This window comes from Podarcis vaucheri, assembly GCF_965113315.1.
Source record: "Podarcis vaucheri genome assembly, chromosome: 18".
Lineage (NCBI taxonomy): Eukaryota > Metazoa > Chordata > Lepidosauria > Squamata > Lacertidae > Podarcis > Podarcis vaucheri.
In genome coordinates this window covers 8,130,605-8,154,192 of record NC_138756.1, presented here as the reverse complement: position 1 = coordinate 8,154,192, position 23,588 = coordinate 8,130,605, and the positions used below count along the sequence as shown (strand labels likewise).

The 23,588-nt window shown below is 51.7% G+C and overlaps 1 protein-coding gene across 1 annotated transcript; it reads right to left on the bottom strand.

Annotated features, from left to right (window-relative positions):
- Positions 1 to 704: 704 nt before the first annotated feature.
- Positions 705 to 23,041, bottom strand: ANGPTL4 (angiopoietin like 4). Its single transcript, XM_082206470.1, has 7 exons — positions 22,471 to 23,041; positions 17,188 to 17,298; positions 13,902 to 14,037; positions 6,228 to 6,341; positions 5,039 to 5,137; positions 3,533 to 3,808; positions 705 to 2,092 (listed from the first exon to the last, which is right to left on the bottom strand). Exons 1-7 carry the CDS (start codon positions 22,957 to 22,959, stop codon positions 1,911 to 1,913), a joined length of 1,407 nt encoding a protein of 468 aa, XP_082062596.1. The 5' UTR covers positions 22,960 to 23,041; the 3' UTR covers positions 705 to 1,910.
- Between the last annotated feature and the right edge of the window lie 547 nt (positions 23,042 to 23,588).

The following is a 23,588-nucleotide window of genomic DNA, read 5'->3' as shown; positions in this document are numbered from 1 at the left end:
CAGCAACTGGGGAGGCTGGCTGGACAGAGGTTTGTCCAGTTGTGTGTTCAGACCTTTAAACCTCCCCCTTAAATTCAGACAAGACTCAAATTTTGGTTTGGTTTTTGGTAGAATTTAGGCCACAACTTTATTGATTACAGTAAGTGAGTGGTTGCATAGGCTCTGGTTCAACTAGCTCGCTCCCTTGCAGGTAGCGCTGACCCAGAGCTCTATCATAGGTCAGCCAAGGGTGAACACCTGGATAAGTGGAAAGCCAGGAACGGGCTAACTGCGCCACCCAAATGTCCCCCTGGACTCAGGCACGGGCACAAGCCCCTCTCAGGGGTTGAGCAAACCATCGAGTCCCTGGTTTCCTTTAACGGAATACCCTTCACATAGGGATGGCGAGAGCGTTCTCCCATCCCTATCACCTGAACCAGAGCCGATCCGCAACCTTACAAGTTGTGACGATTTGCTACGCGGCAGGGGAAACCCAAATGGCCCCAGCCAATCAGCCAAGTGGGGGAAATTCCTGCCGTGCCCCTGTCCTAACGACAGATGACACATGACGGCATAGCAGTGGCGTAGCATGGGTTGTCAGCACCCAGGGCAAGGCAAGTAATTTGCGTCCCCTAACCAGTGGATTTGCGCCCCCTAACCCTAACCCCCAGGTGTTGCGCCCAGTGCGGCCGGCCCCCCCTGCACCCCCCACGCTACGCCACTGCGGCATAGCAAGGTCAAGCGCAGAGCCCTAAAAGTATGGAGAGGTGGGCGGGTGATCCGAATGCAAGCGCCAAAAGAGGAAGCTCTGGGTCACGTGCATGGGCGTAAACAGGTCCCCTTGATCTGTTTAGCCTGCGTCCCATTGGCCTGATTAAACCCTACATCAAGGGACCTACCAATTGGGTGTTGTGGCTATCCAATCATACCCACCCACAACACAGGGTTGCCAGGTCTCACCGCAACACGTGCCCTCTTTAAGGGAGGACCGGATTTTGCAACAGGAGCAACGCCTCCTCCTTGGGCGAGGGAGAGGAGGTGCCACCCTGCCCGACTATCTCCCCCAACCAGTGTCCCCCCAATGCCCTTCGCAGTGGCTCCATCCTTCTGAACCCTGTTCCAAGCAGTGAAGGACGGACCCAACCACAAGCTGCCACGAGGGACGCCTGCGGAGGGCGGTCCGATTTTAGGACGCCCCAAGGCTCAATCACGACTACATATTTCATCAGCCAAGGATATGCTGTTTGTACACACAATCTGGACAATCACCAGCAAGCCGATCCTTGCTCCCCCCCCCCACCTTTAAAAAATAAAATACCCAGTCTGTTGCTGAGAGCAGTGCCAGGCCTGGTAACCGTTTAAATTTCCCAGAATGCCCCAGAGAGATGCTACAGCAGGGGGCATTGTGGGGAGTCCTGCTAGCTACTGCCAGAAGCCCCTCCTTCTGTTTGGGACATTCCACGGGAGACAAAGGCCTTCCTCATTTCAAGGCGTAAGGAAGTGGGTATAAAGACACGTGGGCGACAGCACAAATCTCTGCCGGAGCTAGCAAGAACCCCAATTTTATCACACGATGGCACTCAAGAAGACTAGATACCCAAGATGTCATCTCAGCTGGCTCCAAAGATGCCGAGCTGCCCGTTCTTGCCAACGCCCAACTTGCCCGTGAAATAAATCCTGATGCCCCTTCCTTTCCCACCCACCCAAGCGGTCCCCTGTGCCGCTCTTCCCAACGCGAAGACGACAGTCGTTGCTTTGCCCCCCCTCCCACCCCAACACTAGGTCTTGCAAAAGGAAGGCTTTCAACTGGAGAACGATAAGAGACACCCCACAAATCGTCCCGGACAGGAGCGACGGGCTGCAGCTGTATTTCGGCGGCAGGCAGGAATACAGAGGGCCGCCCAGACTCTCTCCTGCGGCCTCCCGGGCATTTAGGATGGCAGGCCCATCTCTGCAGGCCGGATCTTCATAGTGGTGGACTTCAGAGGGTAATAGCGCCCTCTCCATGTCTTCCAAAAGATGCCTTGCTTTCTCTCGTGCCTCTGGCGTGGGATGGAGCGGAAGTATTTTCCGTTCAGGTTCACGTGGCCACAACTGCTGAACCACCAGCCTCCTTTGGAGCAAAAAGAAACAGAAAGGGCAGGCATCAGCTGAGGGCCTTTCCACAGAACAATGGATTTCATTACTTGGAAAATGCTTCAGAAATAGCAGTTCTTGAGCTCCAATTCTGAGCAGCACTGCGGCAAGGGAGTACGTCCCAATGAACATAGCAGAGTTTGCTTGCTTCCATGGCAAACATGCTTAGGTGCAGTGGCGTAGCATGGGTTGTCAGCACCCGGGGCAAGGCAAGTAATTTGCGCCCCCTAACCCGTGGATTTGCGCCCCCTAACCCTAACCCCCAGATGTTGCACCCGGTGCGGCCGGCCCCCCCTGCACCCCCCACGCTACGCCACTGCTTAGGTGTATCTGAAGAATTGTGCATGCACACAAAAGCTCATACCGATAACAAACTTAGTTGGTCTCTAAGGTGTAACTGGAAGGAATTTCTTTATTTTGTTTCGGCTATGCTTAGGTTTGTGCGGCTAAAAGGATTTGGTGCTCGGAGTGCGATGGCATGAATCTGATCAGAAGCATAGAATGACGGTAATCAAAATTTGCATGTATAATTAAATCTGTATGTATTAAGTTTTTGGAAAACATTTATAAATAAAATGAAATAAAGGAAGCAACCAAGAGTCCTTTTTGTTGGGGATAATTCAAGAAGGAAATTCCCAGGTGTCAAAAAGGACTATTTATGTATGCTGCGGGTGGCGCTGTGGGTTAAACCACAGAGCCTAGAACTTGCCGATCAGAAGGTTGGCAGTTCGAATTAGGTCCAGTCGTGGGCGACTCCGGGGTTGTGGCACTTATCTCGCTTTATTGGCCGAGGGAGCCGGCGTACAGCTTCCGGGTCATGTGGCCAGCATGACTAAGCCGCTTCTGGTGAACCAGAGCAGCGCACAGAAACGCTGTTTACCTTCCCGCCGGAGTGGTACCTATTTATCTACTTGCACTTTGACATGCTTTCAAACTGCTAGGTTGGCAGGAGCAGGGACCGCGCAACGGGAGCTCACCCCATTGCGGGGATTCGAACCGAATGGTTTAGTTCATTTTAAATATGCAGGGATGTATGGTATGCAAAATGAACCACAGAAAGATAAAACTTTTAAATAAAATAAAATAAAGGATATAATTAAGAGTCCTTTTAGTTGGGGATAGTGCAGACAGAAATTTCCAGGTGTCAAAAAGGGTTATGGAAAGAGAAGAAGGGAAGTCTTTGACATTTTAAGGCAGGCATAGGCAAACTCGGCCCTCCAGATGTTTTGGGACTACAACTCCCATCATCCCTGACCACTTGTCCTGTTAGCAAAGGATAATGGGAGTTGTAGTCCCAAAACATCTGGAGGGCCGAGTTTGCCTATGCCCATTTGAAAGTGGTTTAAATGGATATTTTAAAATGCTGAAGATTGAATAAAAATTATAGAAAAGGGAAAAAATTAAAATCAGGACTGACCTGAGAGGTGTTTGGCGCAGTTGGCATCCCCCTTGAGGTCATGGTCCTGATCTCGCGTGGAAAAGGGCAGCTGTGGGAAATCGCCCATTGCATTCTCCAGCTGCCCCAGAATAGGGCCCAGGAGACTGAGTGTGTAAGCCGTGTCTTCTCCGCCCAGGCTAAAAAGAAACTGGATCCTCTCGGAGCTGCCCTCCCAGTCCTGAAGTTCGATGGAGAGGTGGAACCGCCCGTCTTTCGTGATCTGGTGGACCTTTTCCAAGCCCAGCCAAAAGTCGCCTGAAAGAGAACGGCCAAAGAAACAAACGAACGAAAAGAGGGGAAAAAAGGTCTGTCAGGCCCCACAAGCAGAAGATATCAATCAATCTATCAATCAATCAATCAATCTATCAATCAATCAAGATAGGGATCATTGGTTCTTGCAACCACCGATAAAAACTTGGCCACTGTTCTAGCGTTTGTCCGGTCTTCCAATAGGAACCTGACATAGTGAGCCTCTGATTTTCCCAGGAAAGGTACCAGCAAGGGAGACTCCCTGGCCCCAATTTTTCAGCCTAGCCTACCTCACAGGGCTGTTGTGTGACACTTGCGGCGCTCAGTGATAACATGTGTAAAAGCGATTACGGTTGTCAAAGTTAACGAGAGACCTATCCACTCAAAGCTGACAAAAAGGCATCACTCAAATACTCTGTAAAGAATGAAAGTTTTACTGTTTCTCTCACCCACCCCTTCTCCTTCTCTATTTGCCTTCCTCCTCATGAGGAACATGTCTAATAATAATAATAATAATAATAATAATAATAATAATAATTTTATTATTTATATCCCCCCCACCCATCTGGCTGGGTTGACTGTGACTGACATGTGCGAAAGGCTTTACGATTTGAAAATAGACACTGAAAGTCTTGCCCGTGACACCCCTGACCATCCTTCAAGGCACCCCAAGATGCCACGGCACAACGGTTGCAAACCACTGATTCTAACTGATCAGTTGGCCTTCACCGCGAAACAGAAATGCATTAAAAAACAAAATCCAGCGTGTGACGAAGTCTTTCCTTTTGCAGTGCAAGTGTTTTCTTCAGAGCCCTGATCCTACCATTAGGTCCAGTCGTGATCGACTCTGGGGTTGCGGTGCTCATCTCGCTTTATTGGCCGAGGGAGCCGGCGTACAGCTTCCGGGTCATGTGGCCAGCAGGACTAAGCCACTTCTGGCGAACCAGAGCAGCGCACGGAAACGCCGTTTACTTTCCCGCCGGAGTGGTACCTATTTATCTACTTGCACTTTTGACGTGCTTTCGAACTGCTAGGTTGGCAGGAGCAGGGACCGCGCAACGGGAGCTCACCCCGTCGTGGGGATTCGAACCACCAACCTTCTGATCGGCAAGCCCTAGGCTCTGTGGTTTAACCCACAGTGCCACCTGCGGCCCTATATCCTACCCATGAGCAGCTAGCAATTTTAAAAAATCAAAAAATAATAAAAGGAGGGGGAAGCAAGAAGCAGAAACCTACCGCTCATATTCCCAAATCCATTTTTATAGGCTTCCCACAGCTGGTCAAAATCAACAGAACCATCCAGACGTCTCTGAATCACCGTCCAGCCTCCACCATCTGCAAAATAAAAAGGAGGGGAAATTTCAGTGAGCCTGCAAACATCTGGCTTGTGCCCCCTGCCCCCCTCACCCCACCAAAACACACCCACCGGTGTGTTGCTTTGATCTGTAAGTTTTTCCGTATGATTTTTGTGTGTGCAACATGTTTTAGTACCTTAAACACACACACACACACAGAAAGACAGGCCCTGTAGCTGCAAAAACATTTCGCCTCCCAGTTTGAGAAACGCAGGGAAGAAGAAGAGTTTGGATTTGATATCCTGCTTTATCACTACCCGAAGGAGTCTCAAAGCGGCTAACATTCTCCTTTCCCTACCTCCCCCACAACAAACACTCTGTGAGGTGAGTGGGGCTGAGAGACTTCAGAGAAGTGTGACTTGCCCAAGGTCACCCAGCAGCTGCAGGTGGAGGAGCTGGGAAGCGAACCCAGTTCACCAGATCACGAGTCTACCACTCTTTAACCACTACACCACACTGGCTCTCTGAGTCACGGCCCTCACAGCCCAATCAAACCTCTACCCTCAGCCTTCCAGATCAATCCATGATCTCCATTATCAGGTGATACCTGAACCCAAAGACATCCAACCAGCAAACCGGCAGGAATGGGCCACAGAATCATAAAATTGTAGAGTTGGAAGTCAAACTCTCTGCAATGCAGGAATCTTTTGTCAAATGTGCGACTCAAACCCACAAGCATGAGATGAAGAGTCTCACATTGTGCTCATCTCGCTTTACTGGCCGAGGGAGCCGGCGTACAGCTTCTGAGTCATGTGGCCAGCAGGACTAAGCCGCTTCTGGCGAACCAGAGCAGCGCACAGAAACGTCGTTTACCTTCCCGCCGGAGCGGTACCTATTTATCTACTTGCACTTTGACGTGCTTTCGAACTGCTAGGTTGGCAGGAGCTGGGACTGAGCAATGGGAGCTCACCCTGTCGCGGGGATTCGAACCACCAACCTTCTGATCGGCAAGTCCTAGGCTCTGTGGTTTAACCCACAGCGCCACCCGCATCCCAGAACCAGGTTAAGAAAACCTTAAATGCAAACTGTATCAAATTTCTCTCCCGTTTCTATAAACCTCGCATATTTACCTGGAGTCATGTCACAGAAGACTTCAAAGACCTGGGAGCCAGAGGGCTGGATCTGGAAAACACCGCTGGTTTGTTCCCCTTCCAGAAAAAGCTGGTGACAGCTTGCTGGGAATTCTGCAAAACGAAGAAGCAAAAGACACTTTAGCATCCTAGAACAAGCATTGATTTGATCGGCCTTATTAAAGATTTGCCGTGAATACTGATTATTAACGCCGAGACCACATAACACCAGTCCTGAAAGACCTACACTGGCTCCCAGTACGTTTCCGAGCACAATTCAAAGTGTTGGTGTTGACCTTTAAAGGCCTAAACGGCCCAGTATACCTGAAGGAGCGTCTCCACCTCCATCGTCCAGCCCAGACACTGAGGTCCAGCTCCGAGGGCCTTCTGGCGGTTCCCTCCCTGCGAGAAGTGAGGTTACAGGGAACCAGGCAGAGGGCCTTCTCGGTAGTGGCACCCGCCCTGTGGAACGCCCTCCCACCAGATGTCAAGGAAATAAACAACTATCTGACTTTTAGAAGACACCTGAAGGCAGCCCTGTTTAGGGAAGCTTTTAATATTTGATGAATCATTGTATTTTAATATTTTGCTGGAAGCCGCCCAGAGCGGCTGGGGAAGCCCAGCCAGATGGGCGGGGTATAAATAATAAAATATTATTATTATTATTTTATTAATTAATTAACTGCACAGCTATTTTCTTCCTCCTGCTTTGGCCATGCTATTCTGAGGAAGTTTGTGTGTTTACTGAAAATAATCTACGAGGTTTATCCAATATTAGTCAACGCTGAAATTAACAGGCATGACTCGCTTGGGGTGCCCAGAGTCAGATCGGGGTGTGTGTGTGTGTGTGTGTGTGTTTTACAAATGAATTAATGAATTACTATTCCCAGCAACTTCAGTGGCTCTGCTCCGCAGTTGACATAGCTGCAGACAGCCCACCATGCACAATGCTTTTATTTAATTAAAGTCAATCATAATTTTCAGGATGATTTGCAAATTTGTATTTATGGAATGGATGCTTTTGAATTCTGGTGCTGGAGGAGACTCTGGAGAGTCCCATGGACTGCAAGAAGATCAAACCGATCCATTCTGAAGGAAATCAGCCCTGAGGGCTCACTGGAAGGGCAGATCCTGAAGCTGAGGCTCCAAGACTTTGGCCACCTCATGAGAAGAGAAGACTCCCTGGAAAAGACCCTGATGTTGGGAAAGATGGAGGGCGCAAGGAGAAGGGGACGACAGAGGACGAGATGGTTGGACAGTATTCTTGAAGCTACCAGCATGAGTCTGACCAAACTGCGGGAGGCAGTGGAAGACAGGAGGGCCTGGCGTGCTCTGGTCCAGGGGGTCAAGAAGAGTCGGACACGACTAAACGACTAAACAACAACAATAATGTGGTTTTGCCGTCTCTCGCATTCCTGTGTTACTGTGTTTTATAAATTGCAAAATGTGAAGCGGTTTAGAAGTGCTCCTCAATAAATAAAGCCCTAACCGCTGGCCGTGTTGAGGGTCACAGATGTTCGCCATGCCTGCAGGCAAAAACTTCCACTGGTAGACTATTAACTTGCAGATGAATCCAATGTTTAAAAAGGGGGAGGAAAGAGGAATTGAGAGCAGGCAGCAACCGCAACAGGACCCTGAGGGATGCGGCCCCCACCACGTGAACACGGAACGCCACTCGGACTTTGCCCAAGCCACCCTCGGCCAAATGTCAGCCTGACATTAACAACTGCGGAGCCGAAGTTGCAGACAGCAGCTGGCAGGCAGCAAAAGCGTGGAGGGGGAACTGCGTTGCCAAAGATTATCCCTCCTAAGATGAAGCCACAGCTGAAGCCTGCCGGAAACTACTCCCCATGCAGCTTGGAATTCTGTTAGTCCTGATCCCAGATGTGCTGCACAAAAGGGGAGAGAAACACTCTGCACATGGTCAGGGGTGGCCACAATGTCATGTCACAAGGCTCGGGTCTTACTGCCGTCATTATTTAAGAGGAGCCCTGACCATTAGTTCCAGTCGTGACCGACTCTGGGGTTGCGGCGCTCATCTCGCTTTATTGGCTGAGGGAGCCGGCGTACAGCTTCCGGGTCATGTGGCCAGCAGGACTAAGCCGCTTCTGGCGAACCAGAGCAGCGCACGGAAACGCCGTTTACCTTCCCGCCGGAGCGGTACCTATTTATCTACTTGCACATGACGTGCTTTCGAACTGCTAGGTTGGCAGGAGCAGGGACAGAGCAACGGGAGCTCACCCCGTTGCGGGGATTCGAACCGCCGACCTTCCGATCGGCAAGTCCTAGGCTCTGGGGTTTAACCCACAGCGCCACCCATGTCCCCGTCGTGTCCATTCTTGGGGTCCCTTCCAACTCAAAAATTCTAGGATGCCTTCTCTCTGCACCACCCCTGAGCTGCGCCAAGCGCTGAGCCCCTGGCAGGTGGCTGGACTCTGCCCAGGAATGGGTACCATCTGTCAGCGTGTCAGGGTTTCGACAGCCCCGTGTCAAAAGTCCAGTTGGGAGAGGCATCCGGCACGCGAGGAGGCGAAGGGCAGAGATGTGGCAGGGCGCGAGGGGACTTTGCTCTGGCTCAAAACAGCTGCAGGGGAGGACTACCCTCCCCGCTCTCCTGAAGACAAAGGAAGCCTCTGTCCCGGCAAAAGGCGCTGCATCTTCTGGGCTCAGCAGCCCCCCCCCCTCTCTTGCCTTGGATAAATTTAGCTGAGATTCTCAAAACAGATGCCAGCAGCAGGAGATCAGGAAGAGGGCGGGATCCCAGGTTGGAGAGGGAGTTCCTGCGAGTAAACATGAACTTTCCCCCAGTTTCTCAGAGGGGAGGAAGGCACACATTAATGCACATCCCAGAAAGATGCTTGCATCAGACAGCCAGGCGGAGACGCTAGCCGTACCACGTAGGATATTGGAAACGGCTTCTCTGTCCTGCAGAGAATGGCCGTGGGGTGGAATCACGGGGTGCAGGAAGGAGAGAAGGGGCAAGCCTTTGAAAAAAGACTCCCCCCGTTCAGCGGCAGAGGCTTCGCAGAGCCCACCCTGAACAAAATCACGTCGCTAGTTCTCAAGAAACGAACCAGACGCCCGCAGCTTTGCCATTTGGCTTTTACAGTTGTTGTTTTTTATATGAAAGGGGGGGGGGAATGCAGAGGAACAGATAATGGCAAAAGCATGTCCAGAAAGCTGCAGAACACCCCATTTTTTCTCCCACCCCATAGAACAGCGTATTTCCACTTTGTCTCCTTTGTGCAAACAAATGTGGGCATGAGTTAGGTCAGGGGTCAGCAAACGTTTTCAGCAGGGGGCCGGTCCACTGTCCCTCAGACCTTGTGGGGGGGGGCTGTACTATATTTAGGTGGGGGGGGGAAATGAACAAATTCCTATGCTGCAAAAATAACCCAGAGATGCATTTTAAATAAAAGGACACATTCTACTCATGTAAAAACACGCTGATTCCCAGACCGTCCACGGGCTGGATTTAGAAGGCGATTGGGCCAGATCCGGCCCCCCAGGCCTTGGGTTTAGGGCAAGCACCCCCAAACATTTGGTCCTCCAGATGTTTTGGACTACAATTCCCAGCATCCCTGACCACTGGTCCTGTTAGCTAGGGATCATGGGAGTTGTAGGCCAAAACATCTGGAGGGCCGCAGCTTGGGGGTTCCTGGTTTAGGGCTTTAAAGTTCAGCACCAACACTTTGAATTGTGTTCGGAAACATCCTGGGAGTCAATGTGGGTCTTTCAGGCCCGGTGTTATGTGGTCTCGGCGGCCACTCCCAGTCCCCAGTCTAGCTGCCGAAATTCTGGATTAAATGTAGTTTCTGGGTCACCCTCAAAGGGAGCCCCACGTAGAGCGCATTGGAGTAGTCCAAGCATGGAAAGGCAAGCCTCGTGCGATGTTGCACGTTTGCAGCGGAGGCGAGATGCGAAGGGGCAAGTTCCCGAGTGTCCCACCACATTCCCGTGAGTCACGGCTAGCGTTGAGTCACAGGCTCTCTGGGTAGCGGGCAGGCGTGGTTTTTTTTGCAGGCTGACCACAGCACATTCCAGGAAAAAGCCTCTGTCTGACACAAAGCCATCGCTCTCGCAGCCGCAGATATTAGATCAGCATGTGCAGAGGGGAGCGAGAGCTAAGTAGGGGAAAGGGCAAATCAGCCTGGGAACTGCCGGAAAAAGACTGCAGCCCTCAAGGAAAGGCTTTCAACTTTCACCCATTTCCCCCACCTCCCTCCCCCCCCCCAGCTCAGGACACAACATCGCACATGGCCGCAATAAGCTGGTCTTTCCGCTCCTTGCAAATGCCCCCAACAGACAGCATAACAGCTGCCATCGCAGCCTTTCTCCTGCGCTCCCCAAGGAGAATTGCCCTGGAGCGCGGAGGGAAATTCAACAAGTGCCTCTTTGAGACGGAAGACACACCAGGCAAGATATGCCAGGGTGTGGGGAGACCCCCTCTGGGGCATATGCCTTCTGCTGAAGCCCTTGTAGCTCAGTGACAGAGTTTTTATTAGTGTCCTTCAGCTCTCTATATTGGACAAACAGGCCAAACCTTACGCCAAAGAATAAACGGACATAAATCTGACATCAAGAATCACAAAACAGAGAAACCAGTAGGAGAACACTTCAATCTCCCAGGACATTCTATACAAGATCTCAAAGTAGCTTTTACTACAAAGGAGTTTCAGAAATAGACTGGAAAGAGAAGCTGCTGAATTGCAACTCATTACCAAACGTAAAACCATGGAGAGACCTGGTCTGAACAAAGACATTGGATTCTTATCTCATTATACATGACTGAGCCATTTCTCACCTTCTCACCCCTTGCCTTTTCCTGTAAGACCTATTAGTCCTTAAGAGTCGTCAACAGGCTCATCTCAGCTATCTGCCAATCTCCCATTCCCACCACCCTTCTGAGTAATACCCCTCCCCACCTTCTCACTATATAGAAGGATCTGGCAACTTCTGTTTCAGTGTATCTGAAGAAGTGTGCATGCACACGAAAGCTCATACCAAGAACTAGAGTATGTGCCAGAGTGGTGCATGCCCTGGTTATCTCCCGCTTGGACTACTGCCACGTGCTCTACGTGAGGCTACCTTTGAAGGTGACCCGGAAACTACAACTAATCCAGAATGCGGCAGCCAGACTGGTGACTGGGAGCAGCCACCAAGACCATATAACACCGGTCTTGAAAGACCTACATTGGCTCCCAGTACGTTTCCGAGCACAATTCAAAGTGTTGGTGCTGACCTTTAAAGCCCTAAATGGCCCAGTATACCTGAAGGAGAGTCTCCACCCCCATCGTTCAGCCTGGACACTGAGGTCCAGCTCCGAGGGCCTTCTGGCGGTTCCCTCACTACAAGAAGTGAGGTTACAGGGAACCGGGCAGAGGGCCTTCTCGGTGGTGGTGTCCATCCTATGGAACACCTTCCCATCCGGAAATAAACAGCTACCTGACATTTAGAAGACATTTGAGATTGTGGCTTGTCTGTCAAGATACCTGACAAGGTTTGCTAATCGACCCACCTTGGGCAGACTGGGCCTTTCTTTTGAAATTGCAAATACCTAGTTCCCAAAACCATTGTCCCAGACCTCTCCTATTCATAGGCAAGAGATGCTCATTTCACTGGATTTGTAAGTAAAAAGAACTATTGGGAAAGGTGTCCCCACCCCCACGATATTCCCTTTTAGAGGAAATATTTAGAGCATGGGTAGGCAAACTAAGGCCCGGGGGCCGGATCCGGCCCAATCACCTTCTAAATCCAGCCCACAAACGGTCCGGGAACCAGCGTGTTTTTACATGAGCAGAATGTGTCCTTTCATTTAAAATGCATCTCTGGGTTATTTGTGGGGCATAGGAATCTGTTGATTTTCTTCTTCAAAATATAGTCCTGCCCCCCACAAGGTCTGAGGGACAGCGGACCGGTCCCCTGCTGAAAAAGTTTGCTGACCCCTGATTTGGAGAGCCAAGGTGGCCTGGGGATTGTTCTGCATCCTCTGTTTTTTCTCAGGGAATGCTTCCTAATTTTGAAGGGGCAAAGGACTTGCTTTCTGTGGAATGGGCACCCCTTAACGTTTCTGGTAACAATTGACTATGGGGCTGATCCTCTGAGCTGGATGGACCATAATAATAATAATAATAATTTATTATTTATACCCCGCCCATCTGGCTGGGCTTCCCCAGCCACTCTGGGCGGCTTCCAAAAGAATATTAAAATACTGTGATACATCAAACATTAAAAGCTTCCCTAAACAGGGCTGCCTTCAGATGTCTTCTAAAAGTCTGGTAGTTGTTGTTCTCTTTGACATCTGGTGGGAGGGCGTCCCACCAGTGCTCGGACCCTGGCTAAGGCAGCTCCCTCTGTTCCTAGCAGAAGATGGAAATGGGAGATTAAGTCTGGGGACGCTGGACGGTGGCGGCACAGCCCCCTAGTCTTTTGGAGGCAACTCCCTGCAGAACTGCTCCAGCAGCAATGAGGCAAGCCCAGCGTTGCTCAGCCACTGAGGTTTCCACCGCCCTGGTGCAGCCAAATTATTTTGGAATCCCAGCACCGCAGGAGGAGCGCTGCCTTTCCCCTAGTTGGAGGCATGCCAGCCCAAGTGTGCGCCATGGTATTCTACTCCCCCCCCCCACTTCCTGCCCCAGAATCTCTCTCTCCCCGTCTCTCTTTCTTCCTCAATTAACCTCGTCGCTCCTGGGAATGCCTTGCAAAAATTTCACCTCTCGCACACTTGGCTGAGAGCCATAACGAGCGAGCGAGCGAGCGACAGGCCTGGTTGGGAGCCGAGCGAGGCCGGCTCGAATCCCCCAGCTCGAATTCCCCATAGCGGGTGTCACGAATGCTCCAACACAGCCGCGACCCACGTAGAGTGCCGTGTCGAAGCAGAGAGAGCAGGGAACCGCTGCCACCTCCGATGTCTGGGGCTACAAAAGTACCATTGTCCAACCATGCAGTGGTTCTCAACCTGTGCGTCCCCCGATGTCGTTGGACTACCATGGGGTGAGCTCCTGTTGCTCGGTCCCTGCTCCTGCCACCCTAGCAGTTCGAAAGCACATCAAAGTGCAAGTAGATAAATAGGTACCGCTCTGGTGGGAAGGTAAATGGCATTTCCGTGCGCTGCTCTGGTTCGCCAGAAGTGGCTTAGTCCTGCTGGCCACATGACCCGGAAGCTGTACGCCGGCTCCCTTGGCCAGTAAAGCGAGATGAGCGCCGCAACCCCAGAGTCGTCCACGACTGGACCTAATGGTCAGGGGTCCCTTTACCTTACTAGCCAGACGAGAAAATAGGGCTTTGAAAGACCCCAGTTTTAAACCTTGATCAGCGTCCAGTGTTTCCCAAACCCGGGTCTCCACCTGTTTTCAGACTACATTTCCCATCATCCTTGACCACTGGTCCTGTGAGCCGGGGATGATGGGAGTTGAAGTCCCCCCAAAACAGCTGGAGACCCAAGTTTGAGAAACGCTGGTTTAGACAACGCTGTGCTAGAGAGACTTAGCACGAGGCAGTTCCCCACGTTCAGTCATTTTCAATGGGTCTACTCGGGAGCAGCAGAACTGAGCTGCGGCAGCAGCAGCCCCCGCTGTCTCCAAAAGATTCCGTTTCTAAGCAAAGGAAATATTTAAGTAAAGGGTTTCTGTCGCCCTGCCATCAGCTATGTGTGGGGCAAGGTGTGGAACTCACTCGGCATCGCTGGGGACTTTGGCCGGGGACTTTGGCTGTGGTTGCCGGACCGGTCCACACTTCGCTGAACGCTCGCCTTCCATTTCGGACCCTGCGTTTCGTTCTCTCGGACGTGCAAAGGAATCAGCACGTTGACCTGTGGGTTGGGAGAGGGCGGAAGGAGAGAAAAGAGAGAATGAGAGGGAATTATAATTTACCTTCCAAAGCGCAAGTGGAAAGTGAAGAAGCCTTTTCTTTGGGAAATTATGGGGACAGAACTACCTAAATTGTGTATAAATTTATCCATGTTTGCTACTACAGTGGCAAGAATGTTACTTGCCCCCAAAGTGGAAGGAAGCAGAAGTCCCAGCAAAGGAAGAATGGATACAAAAACTTATGAAACTTACCAGAAGTATAAGAAATTGAGATAACAAACTTTATAAAAGAATGGAAATGGGTTCATTGAATATTGACAGATCAATTGTAAACAGATAAGAACATTAGCAGGAGTAATGTAAGAACCTGCCGTTTTATTAGAGATTTACAGTAGATAAATAAATAAGAAAGTTAAATGAACGTGGATATGCAGAAGGTATAAAAAATAAATTTAAGGAACCGCAGAAAGAGGGGGAAGGACGCCAAAATTTGGAAATGTTAAATTGATTGTAAAACTAATGAAATGTATGAGTTTGAAAAGTATAAGTAAAGAACAAGAAAGAAAGAAAGAAAGAAAGAAAGAAAGAAAGAAAGAAAGAAAAGAGAAGAAAAGAAAAGAAAAGAGAAGAGAAGAGAAGAGAAGAGAAGAGAAAAGAAAAGAAAAGAAAAGAAAAGAAAAGAAAAGAAAAGAAAAGAAAAGAGAAAAGGAAGGGAAGGGAAGGTAGAAACTATGTCCTTATATCAAGGGAGCTTTTGGTGATGGGACTGGCAAGTTATCTGCCAGACACAGTGCCAGATTTACGTACAAGCTAAACAAGCTACAGCTGAGGGCCCCACTATCTTGGGCCCCCCCAAAAAAAATATAAAGGGGAAAAACTGGATGTACATTTCCAAAATATAAGATAAAAAACAAATAAGATAAAACCTACATACAGCAGCAGTGTTTTGTGTTGTGTTAGGCTCCTAAGATGTAAGTCATGGGCCGCGCCTGCTCCCTAAAATATCACTGGTTTGCTCATTTCTATATACAGGGTGCCTACATTCTGCATCGGACGCGGGTGGCGCTGTGGGTTAAACTACAGAGCCTAGGATTTGCCGATCAGAAGGTCGGTGGTTCGAATCCCCGCTACTGGGTGAGCGCCCATTGCTCGGTCCCTGCTCCTGCCAACCTAGCAGTTCGAAAGCACGTCCAAGTGCAAGTAGATAAATAGGTACTGCTCCGGCGGGAAGGTAAACGGCGTTTCCGTGCGCTGCTCTGGTTCGCCAGAAGCGGCTTAGTCATGCTGGCCACATGACCCGGAAGCTGTACGCCGGCTCCCTCGGCCAAGAAAGCGAGATGAGCGCCGCAACCCCAGAGTCGGCCACGACTGGACCTAGTGGTCAGGGGTCCCTTTACCCTTATGCCTGAGATAAACTACCGGAGGAAAGCTTTTCTGATCTGGGGACCCCGTGGTGGAGTTTTCCATCACACAGGAACAGATCCTTTATGCTCCAAATAAATAAACCATCTCACACGTGTTTTTCTTGAACTGTGTCCAACGTAAGAGGAGCCTTGCGCAACACAATTGAAAGAGCAATAACTAAGAAATACTCTCACCCATTAGACACTTTTTTGTGAGTGGCCCAACATTACCAATTTGAACAGACCTACACATTGCTTCCTATGCAATCCACCTACCAGATGTGGGGGCCTCCCTGGTCCTGAATGGGGTCACTGTGCCCCCGAAGGACCAGGTGCACGGCCTGGGAGTCATTTTGGACTCACAGCTGTCCATGGAGGCGCAGGTCAGTTCTGTGTCCAGGGCAGCTGTCTACCAGCTGCATCTGGTACGCAGAATGAGATCCTCCCTGCCCGCAGACTGCCTTGCCAAAGTGGTCCATACTCTGGTTATCTCCCGCTTGGACTACTGCAATGCGCTCTAACATGGGGCTACCTTTGAAGGTGACCTGGAAACTACAACTAATCGAAATGCGGCAGCTAGACTGGGGACTGGGAGTGGCGGCCGAGACCACATAACACCGGTCCTGAGAGATCTGCATTGGCTCCCAGTACATTTCCGAGCACAATTCAAAGTGTTGGTGCTGACCTTGAAAGCCCTAAACGGCCTCGGTCCCCTATACCTGAAGGAGCATCTCTACCCCGGACACCGGGGTCCAGCTCCGAGGGCCTTCTGGCAGTTCCCTCACTACAAGAAGCAGGAACCAGGCAGAGGGCCTTCTCGGTAGTGGCACCCATCCTGTGGAACATCCATCAGATGTCAAGGAGATAAGTAACTATACAACCTTTAGAGGACATCTGAAGCCAACCCTGTATAGGGAAATTTTTAATGCTTCATGCTTCCAGCTGTTCTGCCTGGCCTTTGGTTTGGACTCAGTCTGACCCTTATGTTTCCCTCCCCTTATGGTTTTGATCTATGGGCTACTTTTAAAATGAGGCTGCACTTTAAATTTCGTTTTAACCTGTACTTTAAATTGGGGTTTGTTCCCCTATTATGTTTGTACTGTAATTTTACTGGTGTTAGTGATCTTAAGCCCGGCTCTGGCCGGGTAGGGCAGGGTATAAATAAAATTTATGATGATGATGATGCTTTTTTGTTTGCTGAAAGCTGCCCAGAGTGGCTGGGGCACAAATAATAAAATTATTAGTAGTAGTATCTATAATCACTACATGGATGATCCTAGACTAACTGGGAAGAAGCAGTTTAGCAGATTAGTCTGAATTCTGTTGGTATCAAGAACCATCATTTTATCCTAAATCTTTCCCATATTTGATACTGCCATTATCACAGCACTTAAATGTGCAAAGAGTACTTTTAACTATAAAAAGTGCCTCTCTCAGGTATGCCTGACAATGCATTTTTTTGGACTGCCAGGTGAAAAGTTTTTGTTTATTTGCCCAGATATTTTAGATTGCAACATTTTTTTAGCTGGTTGCGTTACTTCATTCCTCTTAAATTGATTATGCCTTATGCTATAATGTTCATTTAAATATATATTTACACATCCTGCTGTGGGATCCATTTGGAGATAAGGAGCGGTTTAAATTTCTCCGCCCTCCCCCTCCCAAAAAATGAATTCGGTCTGCAGGAAAGTGCTTTTAGGCATGTGCAAAGTGCGTCTCTGAACCAGAGTTTCAAACTGTAGGTCATACCTTGCTCTGGAGACTTTTGATCTGCAGGTTCTGTTTGTCCATTCTGTACTGCTGTTGCTTAATCTTATGAAACAGCTCCTCAATCTTCAGGTTCTGACGACTCATCAAATTCTGAAATTTGGAAACAAAGATTCACATTTAGCAGACTGGCCCTAGCCGTCAGGCGCTGTCCATTCAGAGGCAAAGAAGGGAATTGGAAAATGAACCATCTAGCGCAGTGTTTCCCAACCACTGTTCCGCGGCACACTAGTGTGCCGCGAGATGTTGCCTGGTGTGCCGTGGGAAAAATTAAAAAATTCGAAAGATTTTTTTTTTAAAGTCAAATTTTCGATTGGGGCGCCGTCACTAGATGACCCCTGGGGTTCCCTCCCTCCCGCTCTGCGCCTCCCTCCTCCTCCTCCTCCTCCTCCTCCGGGGAGGCCCTTCCTGGCTCTCGGCCAAGGCTTGGCGGCTGCCACTCACTCACTCGCTCGCCCACCCGTCCCTCCATCCCTGCACCCGGCCTCTCCCTCTCCGTCCCCAGCGCGGGGGCTGCCGGGATCCGTAGTCCCCTCGCCCTTGGGCTCCGCGCCCGCGCGGGGTGCACAAACTACGTTTCCCAGCGTGGCCTGGCGGGCCGGGCGTTTTGTTTGAAGCGCTCTTCTCCCGGCCATGGAATGAGCGCAGCGGCAGCGGCTGGGCGGGCAGGGGCTCTTCCGCGCAGACCCCGCGCAGCCTGCCTGCGCCCCCGCGGAGATCGGGCGGCAGGATGGAGCCCGGGGTTCCCTGCGGAGGCGGAGCGGCGGAGGTGGAGGCTGCCCCCCAGGTAGGGCTGCGTCGGGGGGGGGGGTTATTTTTGCAATGCTGCATCCGCGCCGGAGGGGACGCATCGGACCGCGGGGAGACCCCTTGGCGGGCGTGCAAGGCAATGCATGCGTGCATGCGTTGCATGGAGTGCAGTGCAATGCAATGGCAACGCGGCGCCCTGCATGCATGCATGCAACTTCCACCGGCGCTCCGGACTTGGCAGGTGAGGGGGGTCCCCAGTGGGCGGCAGAGAGAGCCGGGAGGGCAAAGGGGAGCCGGGGGGGAGCAGCGCTGCTCCCCGAGCCGAGCCCAGGGGGAAACTTCGGCGTCGTTGCGCCGGGTGTTGGAAGCGGAGGCTGGCGGGGGCCCCTCACCTGCAAAACCTGGTCGCCTCTCATATATTTCGTGCATTGCATTCATCGCCCGCTTTCTCCTCCAAGGAGCTCCCGGGGGCGCGCGTGGTTCTCCCCGTGTTATCCTCGCAACAACAGCCCTGCGAGGTGGGTCAGGTGAGTGGCCCAAGGGAGCACCCAGGGATTGTCCTGGCCAGGTGGGGTGATTTGAACCCTGCTCTCTGCCCGGTCTTCGTCCTCATTTAGCCCCCACATGTGCATGACTGAGGTTTTCCCCCCTCGTCTTGGCTATGGTGTGAGTCTGTGCTGTTAATTAATGGGGTTCTGCCTTCGGAGAAGATGAGCCAGCCCTCAAGGAGGTGATTATGTAATTTGCTAGCAATTCATGTCCCTCCCGGCGTGACACTGTGCGCTGACGTCACGGGGCTGTAATGGTGGTGTGCCTCGAGATTTTTTTCATGAAACAAGTGTGCCTTTGCCCAAAAAAGGTTGGGAAACACTGATCTAGCGTTAAGAATGACCCCCTCCCTGCCTGTTCATGGCTTTAAATGAGTTGGGGGGCAGCGGCTGCAGACTCAATATGGGCCAGAGTCTTTCTGCTATAGGGCAGCTCTATAAATTAAGCAGGTAGCTAAATACAGTACAGTGGTACCTCGGGGTAAGAACTTAATTCGTTCCGGAGGTCTGTTCTTAACCTGAAACTGCTCTTAACCTGAAGCACCACTTTAGCTCATGGGGCCTCCTGCTGCTGCTGTGCCGCCAGAGCATGATTTCTGTTCTTATCCTGAAGCAACCCGAGGTACTATTTCTGGGTTAGCGGAGTCTGTAACCTGAAGCGTCTGTAACCCGAAGTACCACTGTATTGTTGCTGTTGTTAATTTCATTTCTATACTTTTATATGTTAAAGAAAAAACCCTCAAAGTGGTTTAGGTAAAGGTAAAGAGATCGTGCTCCAGTAGTGCAGCGGCAGCAGAAGGCCCCATTAGCTAAAATGGTGCTTCAGGTTGAGAACAGTTTCAGGTTAAGAACGGACCTCTGGAACGAATTAAGCACATAACCAGAGGTAAAGTAAAGGTAAAGGGACCCCTGACCATTAGGTCCAGTTGTGACCGACTCTGGGGTTGCGGCACTCATCTCGCTTTACTGGCCGAGGGAGCCGGCGTACAGCTTCCGGGTCACGTGGCCAGCATGACAAAGCCGCTTCTGGCGAACCAGAGCAGCGCACGGAAACGCCATTTACCTTCCCGCTGGAGTGGTACCTATCTATCTACTTGCACTTTTTGGTGTGCTTTCGAATTGCTAGGTTGGCAGGAGCAGGGATCAAGCAACGGGAGCTCACCCCGTCACGGGCATTCGAACCGCCGACCTTCGGATCGGCAAGTCCTAGGCTCTGTGATTTAACCCACAGTGCCATGGGGGGGGATGGTGCCTAGACATATGGTTGTGGTAACTACAACCCAGGTTTAAGATAGGTATATCTAGATATATACACCTATACACACATGTGTTTCTAGCACTGCCTTGCAGAAGTTCTCCAGCTCGTATCAGCCTCAGTCAACATGGCCAATGGTCAAGGATGACAGTGGAAGCCCAGGAATGTCCCACACCTCTGCGTTTGACACACACTGCAGTTTCGAAATCGGCAGCTGCTTCGCTCTCACAACAGCCTTGCAAAGCGGGTCACTCGCCATTGCTGGCGGAGAGCTTGTCTCGCAGAAGTGCCTGGAACCAGTGGCGTAGCGTGGGGGGTGCAGGGGGGGCCGGCCGCACCAGGCGCAACATCTGGGGGTTAGGGTTAGGGGGCGCAAATCCACGGGTTAGGGGGCGCAAATTACTTGCCTTGCCCCGGGTGCTGACAACCCACGCTACGCCACTGCCTGGAACCAATGAAAGCTCTGAAGCCTCGCCCCCCCCCCCCATCGGCAAATTAAGGCTCCACACTTGAAATGTCACTTTTGGCCTTGTTTGCAGAACAACGGGGAGCCCCCGGTTTCTCTGGGAATTCTTGCAAAGGCAGGAGAAGCCAATCCCTCTCAAGGCCAATCAATATTTAGTGCTCGTATCAATAGGGCATTGTGAACAAAAGCATGGGCTGATGCACGCTCTGTTCAAAAGGCAACCAACATTGAAATAAACCTTGGAACCTCCTGTAGTTACTCTTAGCTTGCTCAACTTAATAAACCACCTTTGCAAACGGCCAGCGTTTGGCTCGCGAGCCACACTCGGATTTTCTTTGTTGCAATTGCAAACGGAGCAACTTGATAAGGGCTGTAGACTCATATTCCTTGGATAACAAGTAAATTACGACGTGTTTTATAAATTATTGAAGTGGAGCCTAAGGATGTGTGATTGCAACAACGGCATATTCCTCCCAGGCTTACCCGTGCCTCAGTTTCCCTCCTCTTTCTCCATTGTCTCCCCTTAAAGGTAAAGGGACCCCTGACCATTAGGTCCAGTTGTGACCGACTCGGGTTGCAGTGCTCATCTCGCTTAACTGGCGGAGGGAGCCGGCGTACACCTTCCAGGTCATGTGGCCAACAGGACTAAGCCGCTTCTGGCGAACCAGAGCAGCACATGGAAATGCCATTTACCTTCCCGCCGGAGTGGTACCTATTTATCTACTTGCACTTTGAGGTGCTTTCGAACTGCTAGGTTTGCAGGAGCAGGGACCGAGCAACGGGAGCTCACCCCGTCATTGCGGGGATTCGAACCGCCGACCTTCTGATCGGCAAGTCCTAGGCTCCGTGGTTTAACCCACAGTGCCACCCGCATCCCTTTGTCTTCCCTTAGCCACATATTAAGATCTTAAGGTTCCCGGGTCTCTCTGACGATTGCATATACTTTTCTCTGTCTCCCTCTGTCAAGTTTTTGTTCTTCCTCGATCAAGCTTTGTATTGCATGCTACTGGGAAGAGAGATCTATCGTGCACTCACTAATGCACTGATTGATTAATTAATAAGCAATACTAATCCAAATGATGCTAATAGATAAAACCCAGCACAGGCAAAAATCATTATGAACGGGAAACTTTCTTAAGGGAGAGAAAACCCAGAGGATAGATAGCACCCTTCTTTCGCAACAGACTCTCAGCTCTCCAACCTCTTGCCAGTTCCCTAAAGCGGTAGTTTTCAGCCAGCGTGTCATAGCACCCTGGGGTGCCTTAAATGATGGTCTAGGGTGCCGTGGGCAACACTGGCCTCTGTCCCTCTTTCCTTCCTCTGATGCCCTCTCACATCTCTGTCTCCCAAAGGCTTGCACGGCTGTGTGTTGCAGCAGCCCTGGCTACAAGCTCCGCAGGCGAATGGTGCCTCCGGGGCAGGCCAGGGGGTGCTTCCCAGGCCCCTGTGGGGCAGTGTGAGGAGGAACCTCTCTTTGGGGCAGGGGGGGGCCAGCTCAGAGGCAGCAGCGGCTGACCAGAGGACTCCCAAGGAGAAGGGAGAGGAGAGGAGGCTGGAGGAACACGTCACAACTTAGGAGGGTGTTCGGAAAAAGGGTGAGAAGCTGCCAGCTCTGCCGGGGGGGGGCATAACTGGGCCCCAGAGCCCCACAGGGGTGCCGCAGAAAGAAAGCAGTTGGCCAAGGGAGCCACGGACTCAGAAAGGTTGAAAACCTCTGCCCTAAGGAAATACTGTCCTATCTCAAGCTTTGTTAACCCGGTGCCCTCCGGGCTATTGCATCTGGTGCCCACACAGCTCTTCTGCAAAGAGGCACTTATGCCAATATAGGGGGCACCCCAGTTCTCTCTCTGCACGACCCATTCATTTTATTAATCAAACGGTTTACATTTCACAGCCCTTCGCACCGCTTAGAAAAAGTCTCAACAATCGATTCGTTGGGTACCCGAAAGGTGTCAAGGAAGCATTGGAGGCTAGATAAAGCTCATAAAATTTGAAAGCCAAGACCAAAAGCCCCAAAAGCCGGCTTTACCTCTCCTCCCCACTCAAACTCTATTTCCTAGAGGGCAGCTACCTCCCTCCTTCAGAGGGGCGATCCCAGGTAACTTTTTGAACAGTGGTTTTTTTTTTGGGGGGGGTACTCAAAGGAACCTTTTAATTTAGAAGAAAAGCACTGGTTAAAAGTGTTACTGCAAGAATGCCTCTTCTGTCCACTCCCTTTCCCTCTGGGGCAGCACCCCGGGACTCACCTGCAGGGCGCCCAACTCCGCCGCTTGTCCGCTCCCTCGGGGGCTGCCGCTGGCGTTCTCGGCGCCTACCTGGCGCAGCAGCTGCCCGTCGAGGCGCCCCAGGCGCTCCCGCGCCGCCTCCTCGTGCGCCGCCAGGTCGCCGGCCAGCGCGCCGAGCCGGCTGGAGAGGTCGTCCAGGCGCCCGTCGAGGAGGCGCTGCGCTCGCCCCAGCTGCTGGCGCTGCTCGTCGGCGGAGCGCTCGAGGCTGCCGAGCGAGGCGTTGTGGGCGCTCAGGCGGGCGCCCATCTCGCGCAGCTGCCCGCGGGTGCGCTCGACGTGCTCCCGCAAGCCGTGGCCCAGCTGCAGGAGCCCGTGCGCCAAGACGTTCACCTCGTCCCAGGAGGCTGCCTTGAAAGCGCGCTCCTTGCTGGAAGAACCGGCAGGAGGAGGAGGAGGAGCGGCGGCCGCCAGCCCCGCCGCGCTCAGCACCAGCAGCGCCCACGAACGCATCGCCCCGGCAGACAATGAACTTGGTCCGAGCGCAGCGCGCAACAGTCGCCACCTCGCCAAGAGCGCACGGTTTGGAGAGGCCGCGCCGGACGCGCCCCCTTTTATAGACGCCGCCCCGCCGCCCGCCCGCGCGCACATGGCCTCGGCAGCTTCGCCTTGCGCCCCCCCTCCAGTCCCGGCGCTCCTCCTTTCTTTCGCAGAAAGACGGATCCTCGGAGACGGGAGCGCAGGGTGGGGCCCGGAAGCGCTGGCAGCTTCCCAGAGCCGTTGTTATCGCATGGCTGCTAACTTGTCACGTTGGGCAAGTTTGTTTTTCCCGAGGAACGGACAGAACTATCTTTCCGCGTGGCGGAGAGGATTTTGTGTTTCTTTCGGTTGCGGCGACCCACGCGCAGCAGCGCCGGGTTACCAAACAGGCAGAGCGGGCTTCTTCGAGGGGCCCGGAGACGACGTATCAACCTAATATTGATTTGATCTTGAAATCGGTTTGTTAAAATTGTGGGTTGGCAAAATCCGAAGCGTATTTGGAGATAAATTGCAAGCGGGGCCTCTGAGATTTCGACTGCCTAGGGGATTCTGCAGAGTTTAATCCGGCACTGACACCAAGGCATTTAGAACCAAGGGTGCCA

Coding starts and splice junctions, on each gene's coding strand:
- ANGPTL4 (XM_082206470.1), bottom strand. CDS start 22,959: ATGCGTTCGTGGGCGCTGCTGGTGCTGAGCGCGGCGGGGCTGGCGGCC. Junction 5,138..6,227: donor CTTCTGTGACATGACTCCAG/GTAAATATGCGA, acceptor TTTATTTTGCAG/ATGGTGGAGGCTGGACGGTG. Junction 2,093..3,532: donor CTGCGCCAAACACCTCTCAG/GTCAGTCCTGAT, acceptor TTTGCTCCAAAG/GAGGCTGGTGGTTCAGCAGT.